The sequence below is a fragment of the Giraffa tippelskirchi genome, chromosome 13 (genome assembly GCF_054371585.1).
Source record: "Giraffa tippelskirchi isolate mGirTip1 chromosome 13, T2T-mGirTip1v1.2.pri, whole genome shotgun sequence".
NCBI lineage: Eukaryota > Metazoa > Chordata > Mammalia > Artiodactyla > Giraffidae > Giraffa > Giraffa tippelskirchi.
Window position 1 is genome coordinate 55,393,368 of NC_137287.1, and position 16,908 is coordinate 55,410,275.

The 16,908-nt window shown below is 44.2% G+C and overlaps 1 protein-coding gene across 4 annotated transcripts in view; it reads right to left on the reverse strand.

The window, feature by feature from the left end:
- Positions 1-10,756: 10,756 nt before the first annotated feature.
- The window catches only part of IL15RA (interleukin 15 receptor subunit alpha), a 41,276-nt gene continuing 35,124 nt past the window's right edge, over positions 10,757-16,908 (reverse strand). For 2 of the 4 annotated variants that reach the window (XR_014073030.1, XR_014073029.1), the window contains exons 6-8: positions 14,003-14,058; positions 11,659-11,868; positions 11,045-11,382 (exon numbers count right to left, since the gene is read on the reverse strand). Coding sequence is in view for 2 of the 4 variants with exons in the window: in XM_081556635.1 (XP_081412761.1) it covers positions 11,685-11,868; positions 13,983-14,058 (260 nt within the window). In the remaining 2 variants the exon portion in view is untranslated. Of the gene's footprint in view, positions 11,383-11,658; positions 11,869-13,982; positions 14,059-16,908 lie in introns of all 4 variants that reach the window. The other 2 variants (XM_081556635.1, XM_081556634.1) reach the window with 2 other exon arrangements.

Here is a 16,908-nt window from a genome sequence, read left to right on the forward strand (position 1 = left end):
GATCCGGTGTTTTCACATTTTCGCCATGCAGCACATCAGGGATGCAGACGGCAGGTGGGGCGCTGCCGGGGCTCCCCAGCTCTGGTGTCTGAGCCCAGGCCGCTAAGTGGGGAGCAGACGTCTTGCCTTGTGCAGCTCCCCTAGTCTCTCCCACATCAGGCCTCTAGTGGAGCTTGGCGAGTGAGCAGGCCCGTGAGGAAAGCAAGGGTGCTGGCGGACGGGGCTGACTGTGTGGAGAGGGTGAGGGCTGCATTAACATCTGCACAGGGAGGAGGATTCACACGGTGGGCCCTGAGCACAGCTGGGGCGGACTTCCTCACCCCCCTGCCGTGTTCCTGGCCCAGCCCCGCTTGGTGCTCCTGGATCATTCAGAACAAAGCGAGTGGGAGGGAGTGGTTTGGATTTGCAGGGCACAGTGTTCAGAGTCGTTCAGTAGAAGGATTTGGGGAGGAGGTGGCTAGAGGGGGCCCCACGAACACGTTTTCTGGAAGTCTGGTTTTGCTCACTGGAGAGGAAGGCGCTTGCAATTGTTGGAGGAGTATATCCTAGGCCTCCACTGAGCCCCTGTTGGGCAGGCCTGACCATGGGTGTCTGGAATCACATGCAGTCCTGACTCGGAGAGGGCAGTGAGGATTGTGATGCTGTGTGGGGGGCTTAGAGGGGGTATCCAGAACTGGAGCTGCACTCCTGCTCTGGGGCCCGAGAGACGTCCATCAGAGTGGAGGGCAGGGGACCACCGGAATGGGTGGTGCTGGAGCTGTGTTTAATATTGGAGTGAGTGGTTAGCTACCTACTAAAGAAGGCGAGAACCTTCTAGAAAGAAGGAGCAACATGAAGGACAAACATGTTTGTGGTCATGGTGCCACAGTAAAACATTAGTGTTAGTATTTTGGTACTTATTTAAAAAATAATAGGATCCAGGAATTGATACTGGTACTTTATTTTTTAAGTGTTATGTAAGAATTTCTAAAATGTCAGTAAAATCAAATAGTTGGTGTGTTGCAGATAGAAAAATAATTTTTAAATAGAAATGGTTATTTATTTTAGTTTCTTAAGGAAATCAGTTTATTAAGATAGAAATTCCTATATAAAATTTATAGTTTTGTTAAATATACTTATAAAGTTAATTATATTCTATTTATTTTTATTACAAATTTTTTAATTGAAGTATAGTTGATTTACAATATGATGTTAGTTTCAGGTGTACAACATAATAATTTAATATTTTTATAGATTACTCTCCATTTAAAGTTATTAAAAATGGTTATATTTCCCTGTGCTGTACAATATATCTTTGTTGCTATTTACTTTATACATAATAGTTTGCATCTTCTAATCCCATACCCATGTGTATAAGTGTTAAATATCCATTATCATTTTAATATGAGTGATTAGATGAAAAAAATAAAAGTGTTATTCAAAAATATAAACTAAGCACTACATGGAAATGAAAATCTTTTAGATCCTTTATAAAGTTTAGTCTTTAAAACATGGGGCTTCCCTGATTTCATTTAGTTGTGAATGTATTTTTGTGCACATTTTCTGTAGAGGTTTGTTTTGTTTTTACACCACATAAACTGGGAGAATAAGGAAAATAATTATAAGCTAGTTCCAGATATTTTTCTTTGGTTCATTCATTTTTAAGTAACCCCTTTTCATTGATAACTTAGATGAGATCTTTTTTCAGTTGTTTAAGAATGTGCAGTCTGCTAATAGCAAGTTCTAGTTTTTATTTCAAAGTTAGGATTTCTGATTTGTCTCCATCTTCTTTGATTTTATCATGTATATAGAGGTTCTGATGCAGAATTACCCATATAAAAACAAATTCTGTTATGTTATGTCATATTCCATTTGTTTAGAAGTTATTGGAAATAAAAATTATTCTCGAAATAGAAGTGTCAAAATATCATAGTGCATTGTAGATTATGCATTACTTTGTCCTTTCATATAATTATTCTCAAGGCATATTTCAGATTTTAGGTTTTTTAAAAAACTAGGTGATAGCATTTGACCAACCTAAAGTATTGGTACAGAGAAATTTTAAAATATCACAGAATATCAGCAACTGAAATTGCAGTCACTAAAGGTTTGACCTGTAGTAAATGTTTGGAGCGATGAGATGTGTTTGGCTGGGGTGTGTGTGCAGTAGGAGCAGGCTAGTGAGGGGCCAGGTAACAAAGGGCCCTGGACACGAAGGAGTTTGGGTGGTGTCCTCAAAAATTATGAGAAGTCAGTGAGAAATTGTAAGGCATAACAGTCCAGTTGTAGATTGGAGGATGTTTTGAGAAGGTCAGCTCAGTTAAGAGGCTCAGAGTTATGATCTCAGCTAGAAATGCCATCTGCTGGGCTGGACTAGCACAGGCGAAGTGGTCCAGTGAGGCGGGGTTGTCCTCTAGTGAGTGGTCCTCAGAGTGTGGCCCCCAAGGTGAGCAGTGTCACATCCCCTGGGACCTTGATATAAATGCACATTCTGTTCTTCACACACATCTGCTGGGTCAGAACTCGTGAGACTGATGCCAGCAGTTAGTATTCTTTTATTATTATTACTTTTTATTAGAATGTCATTGCTTTACAATGCTGTGTTAGTTTCTGCTGTACAACAGTGTAAATCAGTTATAATACATATACATGTATCCCCTCTCTTTTGGGTTTCCTTCCCATTTGCATCATCATAGAGTATTGAATACACTTCCCTGTGCTTAATTATCAGTTTTATACATAGTATTGTATATACGTCCATCCCTATCTCCCACTTCATCCCATTCCCCTCTGCCCCACTTGGTATCCATACGTTTGTTCTCTGCACCTGTCTCTTCATTTCTCCTGTGCAAATAAATTCATCTGTACCATTTTTCTAGATTCCACATATGAGTGATATTTGTTTTACCCTTTCTGACTTAACTTCATTCTTTATGACAGCCTCTAGGTCCATCCACATCTCTGCAAATGGCACAGTTTTGTTCATTTTTGTGGCTGAATAATATTCCATTGTATATATGTACCACATCTTCTTTATCCATTCCTCTGTTGAGGGACATTTGGTTGATGTTGATGTTTAACGAGCCCTACAAGTGATTCTGATGTGCACTGAGTTCTGAGAACTTCTAGTCTCATGATTAAAGAGGTCGAATCAGTAGGACTTAGGGCTTCATCGGGGGTAGTAAGTTGGTGGTAGGAATCCCAACAGGACCCCTGGGTTTCTGGCTTGTTTGCAGTGTGGGTAAGGGTACCCTTCATTGGGACAGAAAACATGGAGTGTAGTAGGTTTGTGTAAAACCAGTGATGGACTTGGTTTTGATGTATCAAGTTTGGGTGCTTATAAGAAACCCAAGTAGGTTTGCTGGTGGGGACACAGGTCTGTAGGTCAGCAGACTGGCATGGACTGGAAGCAGTTTAGAGTTGTGTCTAAGTGGTGGGTGAGGAAGACCAGCATGAGGGTTTCGACGAGTCCACTCCACCATAGTGTCCAGAAAGGAAAGAATAAAGGAACACCAGGCTTGAGCTGAGAAAGGAAGAGGATTCTCTGAAGGAAGCAACAGCCAGTTTCCAAAGATGGAGTTGCTGCTGAATTCAGGAGAGGAAGGGATTTAAGTGGAAGTGGCTTCAGCCTCCAGCACTGCCCAGACCAGCGGGGGTGGGGAATAAAGTTGCAAAGCCAGGGGCCATGTTAGCGTGGTCAGTTCAGTGAGGCCATGAGCTGGACCATGGGGGCTAACATGTGGGTGGGGCCTTTAGGTAACTGAATATGATCATGGACCAATCATATGTGTGTACTTTGGTTGCTTCCTAAAGCCATACTTCAGGGACAGCAAATAGGATCCCTTTTAAAGGCATAAACCTGTTTGGACAAAGACAACAGGGAGAAAGTGACAGCCACAAGAGTCTGGAGGTTGGGAAGCAGATAAGTGAGTGATGACTGACAGCTCACCTGAGAAAGCCGAACCCCAGGCCCAAGAACTCTGATGGGGCGGGACTCGATGGTGCCTGGGCCATGGGAATTAGGAGTAAGGGTGGAGCAGGAACAGTGGCAAAGAGTGTATAAAAGCCAGTTACATCCTCATGTTCTTGCTGTCCTGTGAAACTGGGCAACGTCTCGTCCTCAACCCTGGCAGAATCCAGAGCTTTGGTCTCTGGGGAGGCTGAAATAGGAGGATCTCCTGAAAGAGACCAGGCACAGCTGAGGGCCAGTGGACACAGGCCATCATCTTCACGAGCTCAGGCTGCTGCAGCAGAAGACTTGTAACCTACAGACTGCAACTCCTCCCAGCTCTGGAAGCCAGGAGTGTGAGGGGAAGGCACTGGCAGGTGTGTTGTCTGTTGAGCACCTGCTTCCTGGTTCACAGAGAGCATCTTCTCACTGTGTCCTCACCTGAGGAAGGAGCAGGGAGCTCTGGGGTCTGTTCCCAGGACACTGGTCTCATCCTGAGGGCTTCACCCCATGACCTCATCACCCACAAAGGCCCCATCTCCTGACAACATTCCCTTGGGGGTGGTGATTAGGAATCAACATCCTAGTTTTTATACACACATGCACACACAAGCTAAATGGGAGAACAACAACTTCTGTAGGGAGTAGAACCAGCTTCAGCCAAAACACCCACAGTGATGTAGATTCCTTGGGTCACGCCACCTGGAGCACCCATCAGCATCAGACTACCCAAATGCTCAGGGTTTCAAACAAGTTTTTAGTGCTCAACCCTTAAATAGGAACAGCAGACCAACCAAATGTGGATCTCCAGCCATCTGAAAAGAGCCTCCAAGATGAAGGTGGAATATAAAAACAGAAAAGAATCAACTTGAAAGAAGTGGTCTGTACAAGAAAAAGAAAAATCTAAATCTCTTAAATGTATTCAGAAAGTAAGATAGTGCGTGCATGCGATAACAGGATCAGGTGTCTGTGTGTGTGTGTATATATTTGGAGACTTAAAAGTATAAAATGAAAAACCAATAGAATAGTTGAAAGAAATAAGTTGAAAAAATAATACAGGAAGTTGAACAAAAATTAAGGTTGAAAAGAGACACTTGGTCAGAACCACCTTAAGAGGTTGAGCATCTCAATGCCAAAGGAGTTTCAAAAAAAGAAAACAGGCTGGCAACTTTCAATTTTAATTATGAAAAATCACCCAGAACTGAATTATGAGTTTCCAGGTTGAAATGCTCAGCAAAGTATATGAAGATAGACCTCCAGCGAGCCCACTGTGGTGCAGTTTCAGGAGCACCAGAGAGAGATCCTACAGGCCCTCAGAAGGAAGAGCATCACCTGCATGCAAAGGTCCAGGACCAGAAACGTCTTCAGGTTATGCAACTCCACACCGAGGAGCTGCACCTCAAAACCCAGGGGAAACAATTTCCAGCCTAGCATCCCAAACCCAACCAAAGGACCAGTAAAATAAAGGCGCTTTTACATGTAAAAATGTCATCCACCATGCTACCTTCCTCAGGAAGCTGCAGGAAGGCTGAATCCCAGCAAAGCAAAGGGCCAGTCGGGATGAGGAGGACCTTCCCCAGCAAAAAACAAGCCTGGCCCAGGATGGGGGGGTCCTGGGCAGAATATTTCTGTAGAGGGCAGAGTGTGGGCTGGAGTTGGTGATGCATACAGAGTAATCCAGATTTGCTTTCTTGGAGTCTGGGTGAGGTCCACTTCCTTTGACACACGACAGTGTGGAAAAGAATTAATACCCCAAAGTGGGAACTCATTTGAGAAGGAGGGAGGGAGCAGGCAGCCACTGGGGCCTGGTTGTCTAGTATTTACATCGACCTTATCCAGGAAGCAACTTCAATGTTTATGAGCCTTGTAGACACACTTGGGACACAGTGTACCTTGTTCAGTTCTGAGAAACCTGGGGGAGCAGATGGTGAGGCAGGCTCTAGGGTGATGGATCAGTAGCACATAGCATAGCACTCAGGTTGAAACCAGTGAGATCTCCAAACCCATGGTGTTTTCCACCACCAGCACGTCAACAGCTGGAACTAGAGCTCTTCAGAAAACCCAGATCTGTCGGAAACAAAGCATCGAAGAGTTTCAGATGTTCTCAGCCATGGCATTCTTCAAACCAAATTTTACTCACAATAAATATAGCTGCCATAATCAGAACTCAGGGTAGCCGCTAGAATTCCTTCTAAGCTCTCCCCTGGGAAGCCCCCAAGCTGAGCCTCTAAGGGTTCTGGTAACAGACCAGAGACACTGCAGCCACATGCAGCCCAAGGGGCGCTGGACCTCTTGGACTGAGAGCAACTCAGGCGCCCTCTGGATCTTGGGTTACTCAGAGGGGATTCTGGAGATTCCATGCGTGTTTTGTCATTAGTGCCTTTGGCTCTCTGCCCGGATACGTGAAGAAAGAGTCCTGTACAGATAACCAAGTTCATGGTGATGGAGTCCATGAGAAAGGGCTCCCTGGGTAGTGCCTAGGACTTGAGCAGGACCCAAAGATTCTGCTGATTGCAACCAGTCCCTGCATAACCTTCACTCTTCCAGGCTGCTTTTGTTTCAGTTTGTTTATAATAGTCACTGAGCAATCCTCCTGGAGCCAGCTAGGGTCACAGTGACCCCTGGAGCGGGGGAGGGGGTTGAAGGAAACCCACAAAGCTGCACAGTTGGTGAGTGTGCCATTCCAAGCCACTCCTGCTCCGTCTCATGGTTTTAGCAGAGCTTATGCTGTTTTTCTGTCATCTGTAAGGCAGATCACCATTCAAAGTTATTCCTCCTTCCCTACTTCTCTGTAGTTAGCAATACCTGCTTCTACTTGGGACTGCTTCCATGACAAGTAATGGAAACTGAGTCTATGATAAGGAAAGAGAAGATGCACTGGAAGAATGTTGGGGGCTTGGAAGATCGCAGGAAGTTGGAGGATTAGGTTAGGAAACCTAACCGAGGCAGCCAGGAGAGCTAAGACAACAGCAGCCTGACAGCCACTTGGTGCTTCCGAAGCATTGCTGGGTGCTGCTCCATCAGTTCTGTTGTGTTTGCTCATTCCATACTCACTGCTTCTCACCAGGTGAGGGCATCCAATGGGCCTCATGTGGGTCTGAGTCAGCACCCTAGTGGGAGCCAGGGAAGGGGATATCAGCCTCTCTGTGTGTGGGCAGGAGGTCTCCAACATGATTGCAGATCACTTTGCCAACAACGGTGCGTTGAATCAAAGCTTTTTCCGGTAGTCACGTGCAGAGGTGAGAGACCATAAAGAAGGCTGAGCCCTGAAGAATTGATGCTTTCAAACTGTGGTGTTGGAGAAGACTCTTGAGAGTCCCTTGGACTGCAAGGAAATCAAACCAGTCCACCCTTAAGGAAATCAACCCTGATTATTCATTGGAAGGGCTGTTGCTGAAGCTCCAATACTTTGACCACCTGATGAGAAGAGTTAATTCGTTGGAAAAGACCCTGATGCTGGGAAAGATTGAGGGCAGGAGGAGGGGACAACAGAGGATGAGATGGTTGGATGGCATCACCGACTCAAGGGACATGAATTTGAGCAAACTGGGATATAGTGAAGGACAGGGAAGCCTGGCGTGCTGCAGTCTGTGGGTTCACAAAAAGTCGGACACGACAGCCACTGAGCAGCAATGACAAATTGGAGAAGACAGAGGGTCACATCCCAGGTTACTCAGGACCAGAGAAGTAGAATGGGTGGGTTCATAGGCCCCTAGGGGAGAAAAGTGTGAACCACAACTCCTTCATACTTGTAACACCGTATGTTTATAAATTCTGTGAAAACGTCACATGTTGAGTTCCTGATTTGTTCCTGACAGTGTGAGGTGTTGGGGATACTTTGATTTGAATTAAGCTGGTTTCTTTGCCTTCAAGACTTATGGGAAAACCAAGTAAACCTAAAATTCTCAGCTACGTTCTTAAAATTCTGAGGCCAGAATTGAAGCAGATCGGTCAGTTGGAAACATGTAACTCCCCCCCCGCCTTAAATGTGCCCCTTTGGTCCCTGTTCTCTTACTTCCAAACATCTAGAAGAGAGTTTATAAAGAAGAAAGTCTTATTTACTGGTTAAGTTAAGGTAAAAAAAGATGATGGGCAGTTTTCTTTGTGACAAATGTTGTGTAGGACAGGAAATGAGAGCAGGAAAAAATATGATGAATTATGTAGGTTCATAGCCAGCTGACGACATTATCTGGTCTCAAGACCACTAGGCCCTGTAGAGTTCACAGACCCTTTTGGGTCCTGTGTGCTTTCTCCACTAAAAATAAAAAGAGGGACTCTTCCAAGTACCTGGCAGGTGCTGACCCCTGTCATTCTCCTCACTCATCCATCCAACACCCCTTGGCATTTACGGAGTACCAAGGATGGAAAGACAGACGCTGGCCCTGGGCAGTACCGAGGTAGATTCTTCCAAGACATTTCCCCTGATTCCTCCCCTCCTCTTTTGTCAGCCCACCACATCTCCGAGAGGCTGGGCGGCCCAGCGACTTGCTTTGACCAATGAAATGAAACAGATGTGCCCATAAGATGTGGCAGTCCCCACCGGTAAGGGACCTGGCAGTTTCTTCTTTCACCTGGAAGTGGTCTGACTGTCCCGAGGCCACCATCTGTGAAGAAGCCCCAGCTAGCCACGTGGAGCATTCATGCAAGGGAGTGCTAGGGCCCCAGACAAGGAAGGTCTTCTCAGACCTTCTAGCTCAGCCCAGTCAGTAATGGAATGCAGACAAGTTGACGACGTGCAGAGCAGACCTGCCTGGCTGAGCCCAGTCAGCCCCCAAAGGCAGCAAGCAGTAGTGGTCTGGAGCTGCTGCTGGGGTGGCCTGACACGTGGTGACAGGTCGAAGGAGGCGGCATCACATCAGGTCCATCTGCAGGACCCTCCCCACTTGGCTGAGTCGAGGCTTCCGGGTTGGATGGGAAGTGGTGGTTTTGGAGAACTCACAGTTGGCCTGCAGGTGGGCACAGGTGTGAGGGGGTGGGAAGGAGTCCTGATGCAACAGAAAAAGTGCACCAGAGACCCACGTGCCACCCATTTTCCCTTCCAGGTAGGTGGTTATGGTCTCCATGATGACTCCTCATTTCTAGGCACCTTGTGTCCTCCCAGGCCAGCCCTCTGGGATCAGTCACTATCTGTATATAGAAATGAGGGACATGTAGAACTTGAGGTGCTTGGAGGTGTTGGAGAAGGATGGGGAGGTGGGTGCTGAGTGCCCCCAGGTCAACTCCTTTTAACTCTGCCTGAGAACCAGCTCTCAGAACATTTTACCTTATTTTGATTAGGAATATTTTAATTAATCTATTTTTTTCTTTTATATAGATTGTGAAGAATTATGAACTTTGAGAATTTATTAAAGGGATGATTTAAAATGAGCTACAGAAATCATAGGCATCCATAGGGTCTTAGCCTGAGATACATTGTGTGATCATTCATTCAGTTGTGTCTGACTCTTTGTGACCCCATGAACTGTAGCCTACCAGGCTCCTCTGTCCATGGGATTTCATAGGCAGGAATACTGGAGTGGGTTGCCATTTCCTTCTCCAATGGAATCTTTTAGTTTGTTGATCTAGCATCTGTTAATGACCTTCAGGGCAATGTGTCAGTCTCTGAGAGAATTCAAAGATGAACACATAGTTCTTTCCAAGATGTTCACTGCTTGATGGATGCATTCTGTGGCCTTGGTATGTTTTGGCATCATAGAGGTTGTTTAAACCTTTCCCTAGAAGGACTATACCACCTGGTAAAAGAATTCATTTTTTCCCTTAGACTGAAAAAAAAAGAAGAAAGTCCTGATTGAGTGATTGATTGCTCTGTCCCCACCCAAGCCCTCTTGGTCCTTTTAGACCTCAACTCCACCCAGCAATCCTTGGTGCTATGTCTAGATCTAATTTTTGACATATAATTCATGCAGCTTGAACTTGGTTGGTGCTTGGTGGACAGCAGACTTCATGCTGGGCGTGAGCCAGGTGATTCCACAGCATCACATCACTCACTCTCCCCAAGATGATATGAACTTGAAAATCCATGAGCTAGCCCTGTGACCCAGCCCTCTTCCATCCCATAGAAACCTTTCAAATCCCTGGCTCCACTGAACACGTGCCTTTTTGTTGTTGTTGTTCCTGTTAAATAAGTTTTAAAAATAACAAGGGTCATGCACCTAAAAATTCTTGTAAAGAACAAACTGGATCCAGTTAACAATAAACTCTAGAAACTTAGGGACAAACAGCTGTAGAGAGAAGCAAAAAAGTGTAGGAAACCAGTGTATGTAAGGATAACCAGATAACCAAGGGTATGTAAGGCTCAGCTTGAGTGTTAGCAGTGTTTCCTGCTCGTTGAAAGAGACAGTGAAAATGGTACATCTCTGAAATCCCCAACACCAGATATTTAGAATTCCTACCCTTTCTTCCTTCACTCTTTTCTTTTAATTAATTAATTTAATTGGAGGCTAATTACTTTACATTATTGTAGTGGTTTTTCCCATACACTGACCTGAATCAGCCTTGGGTGTACATGTGTTCCCCATCCTGAGCCCCCCTCCCACCTCCCTCCCCATCCCATCTCTCAGGGTCATCCCAGCGCACTAGCCCTGATGAAGGCATCTAAATTCATGACCTGAAGAAATTCACAAGAAAGAGCACTCTGAGAGCCCCGGCAGCAGGTGAACTGGTTGCTCTGCCCACATTCCACCTCCCCTCCTGGCTACCCTGGCCATGTGATGGCGCGGCTGACACCTGGCTTACCGCCCGCCCCTGTACCTGCCCCCATCCTGACTCTGCAGACTCTGCATGAGTAAATGGGCAAGTCACTTCTCTAGGTCTCAGTTTTCCCATCTGTAAAATGAAGAGCTGGGACAAGGCCCATGAGTTTATAAACAAACGTAAACATCAAAGAAGGAAAGAAAACAACACAGGGACAGTGTGTGCAGCAGATACGCACCTGGTGCTTCTCACGTGGAAACGCTACCAGAAATTCTCCAAAGCCACAGTCCGACTCGGCTGCGGGCAAGACTTTTACCCTCCTTTCAGAGAGAAAAGCTGACCTCAGTCACATGGGACTCTGCATTCCTGATCTCCTTTTTTTCCTTTGTGGTACATTTCTCGTCAGTGATTCTTTCAGTGCAATTTTTTTTATATTGAAAATAGACATTTATATTGTTTGTACAAGGAACAATTTCAAAATACAAATCTTATAATATGTAGATATAAAAGACAAGGATATAAATATAAATGCACATCTATAGAAAAATGTCACCAAGTTAAGTTTTCTTCTTTCTGAATCCTTAAATCTAGAGGATCCAGTAGGCACAGTCTCTCTCTGCTCCCTTTCCATGTATGCAGAGCACCTGGCAGAGAGAAGGTTTTACAAAGCTGAAATGCTGGTGTCATCCTTGTTAACACCTTCCAATCCAGGAGTCTTGTAGTTCACTTGGAGCCTCGGGTGTGTTTCTTTCCTTTGTAACCTGCAGATCAGGATGAGGAATGGGATTGAATGGAGTGGACAAGCTGTCCTGAATAAATGTCATGATGAAATAAAAGCCCCGATAGGAAGCCCTGAGGCCTTCACTCCCTCCCGGGTAACCGTTGACTGCTGGGACTTTGGGAACTGGGCCTTACGCCCAGGGCAGGCAGGCAAGGCAGGCAGACAGCGGGCATCTGTCCTGAGCCCAGAGAACCCACTGGTAAGGGCGATGCTTGAGCTGGGCAGTCGGTAAAATGATGCTCGGATGTTTCCTCACCCTGGGGCCAGCGCCCCGAGTCTTCTCTAGGTCCTCTCTGGCTGGAGAAGAGCTGGGCCTTCACTGTGGCTTCTGCTGGCCTTGGCATCCCCGGAGCCTCTTAGGCCACGTGGGTGGATTTCCATGTCCTCCCCTCTGGCATCTGCCCCCGTGGTCATTGGCACTCTCTCCATGCTCTCCATCTCAACACCGGGTGTCTGGTGGGCTTGCCTGGAAAGCAGGATAATTGACAGAGGAGAGATTGTGTCAACAAACAGTTCCTTTCAGACACTCTGATTGAGAGCACCTAGACTGCCTCCACTCACAGGTGGTCTTTAGATCTTATTTTGGATTTCACCCCTTTGTCAGCCAAGTTTTACCAGCACTGTGGTGGCAGCTCCCCCCGCCTTGCCAACCCCCTGCCAAAAGGCAGTTGTTCCAGTGCCAGGTGCCACGGGAGGAGTGAGTGACAAGGAGCCTGGCCAAGCCAGCATTGACAGTCCTGATAAAAGTGATGTCATGGTTATAAAGCTCATTCATTCGTGTCCGACTCTGCGACCCAGTGGGCTGTAGCCTACAAGGCTCCAGTGTCCATTGTATTTTCCAGGCAAGCGTACGGGAGTGGGTTGCCGTTTCCTTCTCCAGGGGATCTTCGCAACCCAGGTATTGAACCCAGGTCTCCTGCATTGCAGGCAGAGACTTTACCATCTGAGCCACCAGGGAAGCCCTGACATTTATTTAGTAAGTGTTAAATAAATAAACAAATATATTAATCAGTTCTTGACAAGCCAAGAGTAGGGGATGCAGAGAATCTTAATTCCATGCCTCCCCACCTGTTACTAGATATGTGTTTTAAGTCCTGAGTATGTGGACCTGTGGATTACACAGTCTGTCTCCTGAGAAGAAGCAATTTTCAGGACATTTTAGAGTCAACACCTGAGCTCCTTGGAGTGAGGCCTAAACTATAAATCAGGACTCTAGGCCAGTTTACAAAACCAATTTTCTAAAACCCAATTTGTTGAATCACTAATCTACCTAATAACCCATTTGCAAATTAATCAGTTTATGGAAAGAATCAGCTCACCACACGGCCAAGTAGCAATGTTTATCATGTTTACCAGTTCTTAAAGATACATTCATGACTATTACCATAAATACAGTCAGCAAATATTGATGTATTCCTTTTAGGAGTATATTTATTGGCCATATTTATCAAATTCACAAATTCTTTTTAAGAATATATTTTTAATGTCTTCTTTAAAAAGATTGTGTATTTTTTTAAATATCGTCAATGAATATATTCTAATCATATCTCCTAAGAATAATTCTAAATACATTTTATGTAGAAATTATTTAACTGTAATGATATTCTTAAAATCCTTTTAAAAGTAATTTTCTATTTCACAAATATTTTAGCATTTAGGGGATTTTTTGATGACTTTTTAAGTAAAATATCAGCCTTCTTTTCTTGATTCCTAGACTATGAAGTTTATGGCATTTCTTTTTGGTTAGGGTGATATTAATAGCTTTTGAAGATGTGTGTGAATATTTTGATGGCTGTTTCTCATTTTGGCTTTGCAGTGCCATTTCATGGAATATTCATTTTGTCAAAGATAGGCTCGAAGAGTGGTATAATCTTTATATTGATATAATATTTAGGAAGAAATTTTTGTGACTAGTGATTAAACGTTTAGTTTCAACACACCTGATATGTCTGGAACAGCCATATCACTATGGAATGGTAAAATACTGGCTACCAGCTGATGGAAGTACAGGGTCAAGGCTAATATGCTATTTGAGGCTTTTATGAAGGAATGGTAAAAATGCCTAAAGATTAGAAAAATAAAAACTGAAATTTCAGAAAGTGGCAGAAACAGTCTAGCCAGCAATGCTGAAATATAGAATTTCTAGTATTAGAAATGCCAAGGCCAACACGTATGAGCCTATTTATGGGGATATGTGTCCATATTTAACAAGTACATTCAAGAAGAACAATCTGTGAATATATCATACAAATTGCACATCCATGAAATCGGTTACTTGGCATATTCTTTCCTTCTGAATTGGCTTTTGGTGAATTGGCCCCATGTTGTCCATTGATTTCTGGCTGCCCGGATTCTGACCAGTGACCTGCAGGCTGCCTTTGGACAGTGAAGGGAACAGGCCTGACTCAGTGACCACTTGGCCTGGACACTCCTTTTGCCTAGCACAGAGTGTGTGGGAACACCCACATCTCCAGCCAGGATAGGGTCTTCCTTGGCAAGGGCAGACCTGGGTCATCAGATGCAGCCCTGCTCTTGGGGAAGGAAGCATCTTGTCCAGCATGGGCCTCCTGTGCTACTCACCTTGACCTCAGGCAACGTACCAGAAGAAACAGCAGGAACATCCCAAAGAGCACAGCGACAGGTGTGGAGACGGCAGCTGCAAAGAGGGCAGAATGAGTTGGCATCCTGCTCAAAGTCCCAGCACTCCTGAGCGTTAAAATTCTGTACAGTTTCGTTTCTGCAGAGAGATCCAGATGCCTTCCCAACCAGCTCAGAGTTGCTAACAGATCCTGAGATCCACCCTGTTCTGTCTGATCTACATCAGAGCAGAGAGGACACTCCTTTCCCACCACCACAGCCACAGTGGTTGTTTGGGAGTTGTTAGGGAGGGTGGGACCTTCATGTGGAAGCAAGAGGGCTGAGCCCAGGGGCAGGTGAACAGAACTATTTTTAAAACACTTGTATCAATCAGAATTCTGCTCCCAGCAGATTTGGCCAGTTTGCCTTAATATTGTGAAATCTCCCTGCAAAAATCACCAACATGCCCTGCATCTAAGATGACAACCTGGGGCTTCCCTGGTGACTCAGTGGTAAAGAATTCACTTGCCAATGCAGGAGACATGGGTTTGATCCTTGGCCTGGGAACATCCGACTTGCTGCGAAGCACTTGGGCCCAGGTACCACAACTGCTGAGCCTGTGCTCTAGAGCCCGGGAGCCACAACTACTGAAGCCCGCATGTCCTAGAGCCTGTGCTCCATGAGGAGGAAAGCCACTGCAATGAGAAGCCTGAGCACTGCAACTAGAGAAAAGTCCACACAACAATGAAGATCCATCACAGCCAAAAATAAACTAGATTAAAAAAAAACTTAAGATGACAACCTGAACAACTGCAGACCCAGGAGTCTCACTGTGGCCCAGGAGGCATCTTGATCACCTGGAGCCTTGAGCTTTTCAGACCTGCGCCTAGACAGACAGCTACAACCGTGTGTGCAAGGACTTGGCCTTAAACTAGAACTGTCCTGAAAAACAGCTAGAGATAAGATGAGGGAACATACCCAGATTTCTGCAGGATAGGAGAGGAAACGGGCAACATGTAACAGAAGCTTCAGAGAAGACCATTCCTTTTGACTCTAATTTCACTTCTAGAAATGTATTCTAAGAAAATGGGAAATGCGTACACAGAAGTAGTCACTAAAGCATTGTTTAAAATCATTTTTAAAATGTTAATCTAAATATCTTATCAGTAGACAGTTAAATGAAATGTGGCATACTCATACAATGGAGTATTATTCAGCTTTTCAAAACTTTGAAATCTACATTTGTTAACACAGAAAGATGTCTACAAAGTCATAAGTGAAAAAGCTGGTTGAGATAAAAATGAATAAAAGAATTTCCAGCAAGCCATATGTGTGTCCATATACACAAAATAGTCTTGAAGAATATATGCCAAGTATTAAGTAATTCTTTGGGCTTGTAGATAACTTTATTTTCTTTTTTAAAAAGTTTACATTTTCCTTCCCTGATCTTTTTGCAATGACGTTCTAATCAGAAGAGACACTAAAGTTACAAAAACAAGACTGCTTTTATTTACCTAAGTAAATAAAACTTAGAAAAAGTTAGAAAAGCTATTCCAAAAGAAGTAAGAGAAAACATGAGGAATTAGTGAACGATGTTGAGTTTCTAAATTTAACATTAATCATCATTATGACTAAAAGACAAATTTCTTAGCAGAGATGTTGTACCCTCCAGTAAACTATTCCTTCACATTGACTAATCAGGTTGGCATGCATTTACTGTTCACGGAGAGATTTATTGGAAAAGGCGAGCTGATGTTAACTATAGTTTCACTTTCACAATGCTGCTTCCTGTTTCTTTTTGAGAATAGAAGCTGCAGACTCAGACTTAAGTGCAAAGAGGGGTCCTGAGCCAATGATATAACAAAGCAATTTGAATTCAGCCCCTGGAACTCAGACACTTGGTTCCTTCCCCAGTTATTTCCAGGCACATGTAGTAAAGAAATTGAAACAAAACTCACCAAATTTAGTAAAGAGATTGAAACCAGAATCACCAAGTTTAGTAAAGAAATGGAAACCAGAATCGCCAAAACAATCGATTCATGCAGCAACTGTCATGTTTTCCACCCTTTTGTGTTTCCTAGCAGGGTGCATGGGTTGGAGAAAAAGGAAAAGAGATTTGATGAGACAGAGAAGGGAGGAGGATTAGCTTGAGAGAGGAAGGAGAAGATGGATTATTGCACAGGAGGCCAGAAGGGTCAGGAGCCCCTGCCTTGCCTTCAGCCTACAGTGATGTTGGGTCTGCAGTGGAGAAGACGGCTGAGGTGGCCAGTGGACCGTGTTCAGTGTGAGTGATGAAGGATTCCTCTGTAACCACAGTGACGTACCACCTCATGCCAATCAGAAAGGCCACCATCAACAAGTCTACAGATAATACTAATTTGAAAAGATATGTGCACCCCAGTGTTCATAGCAGCACTGTTTTCCAAGTCAAGACATGGAAACAACCCAAATGTCCATGAACAAATGAATGGATAAAGAGGTGGTATTTATGTACAATGTAATATTGCTCAGCCATAAAAAAGAATGAAATTCTAACATTTGCAGCAGTGTGGATGGGCCTAGAGTATATTATGCTTAGTGAAATAGGTCAGAGAAAGAAATATACTGTATGATATCACTTATATGCGGAATCTAACAAATAATACAAATGAATGTATATATAAAATAGGAACAGACACAGAGAAAACAAACTTGTGGTTACCAAAGGAAAGAGGGAAGAGAGAGGGTCAAATTAGAGATAGGGGATTAGCAGATATAAACCACCATACATAAAATAGATGAGTAATAATGATATACGGTAGAGCAGAAGGACTTACAGACAATTATCTTGTAATAACATAAATGGAGTATAATCTTCAAAAATTCTGCACACCTGAAACTAACATATTGTTGTAAATCAACTATACTTCAGTTTTTAAAAAGTGTTCTC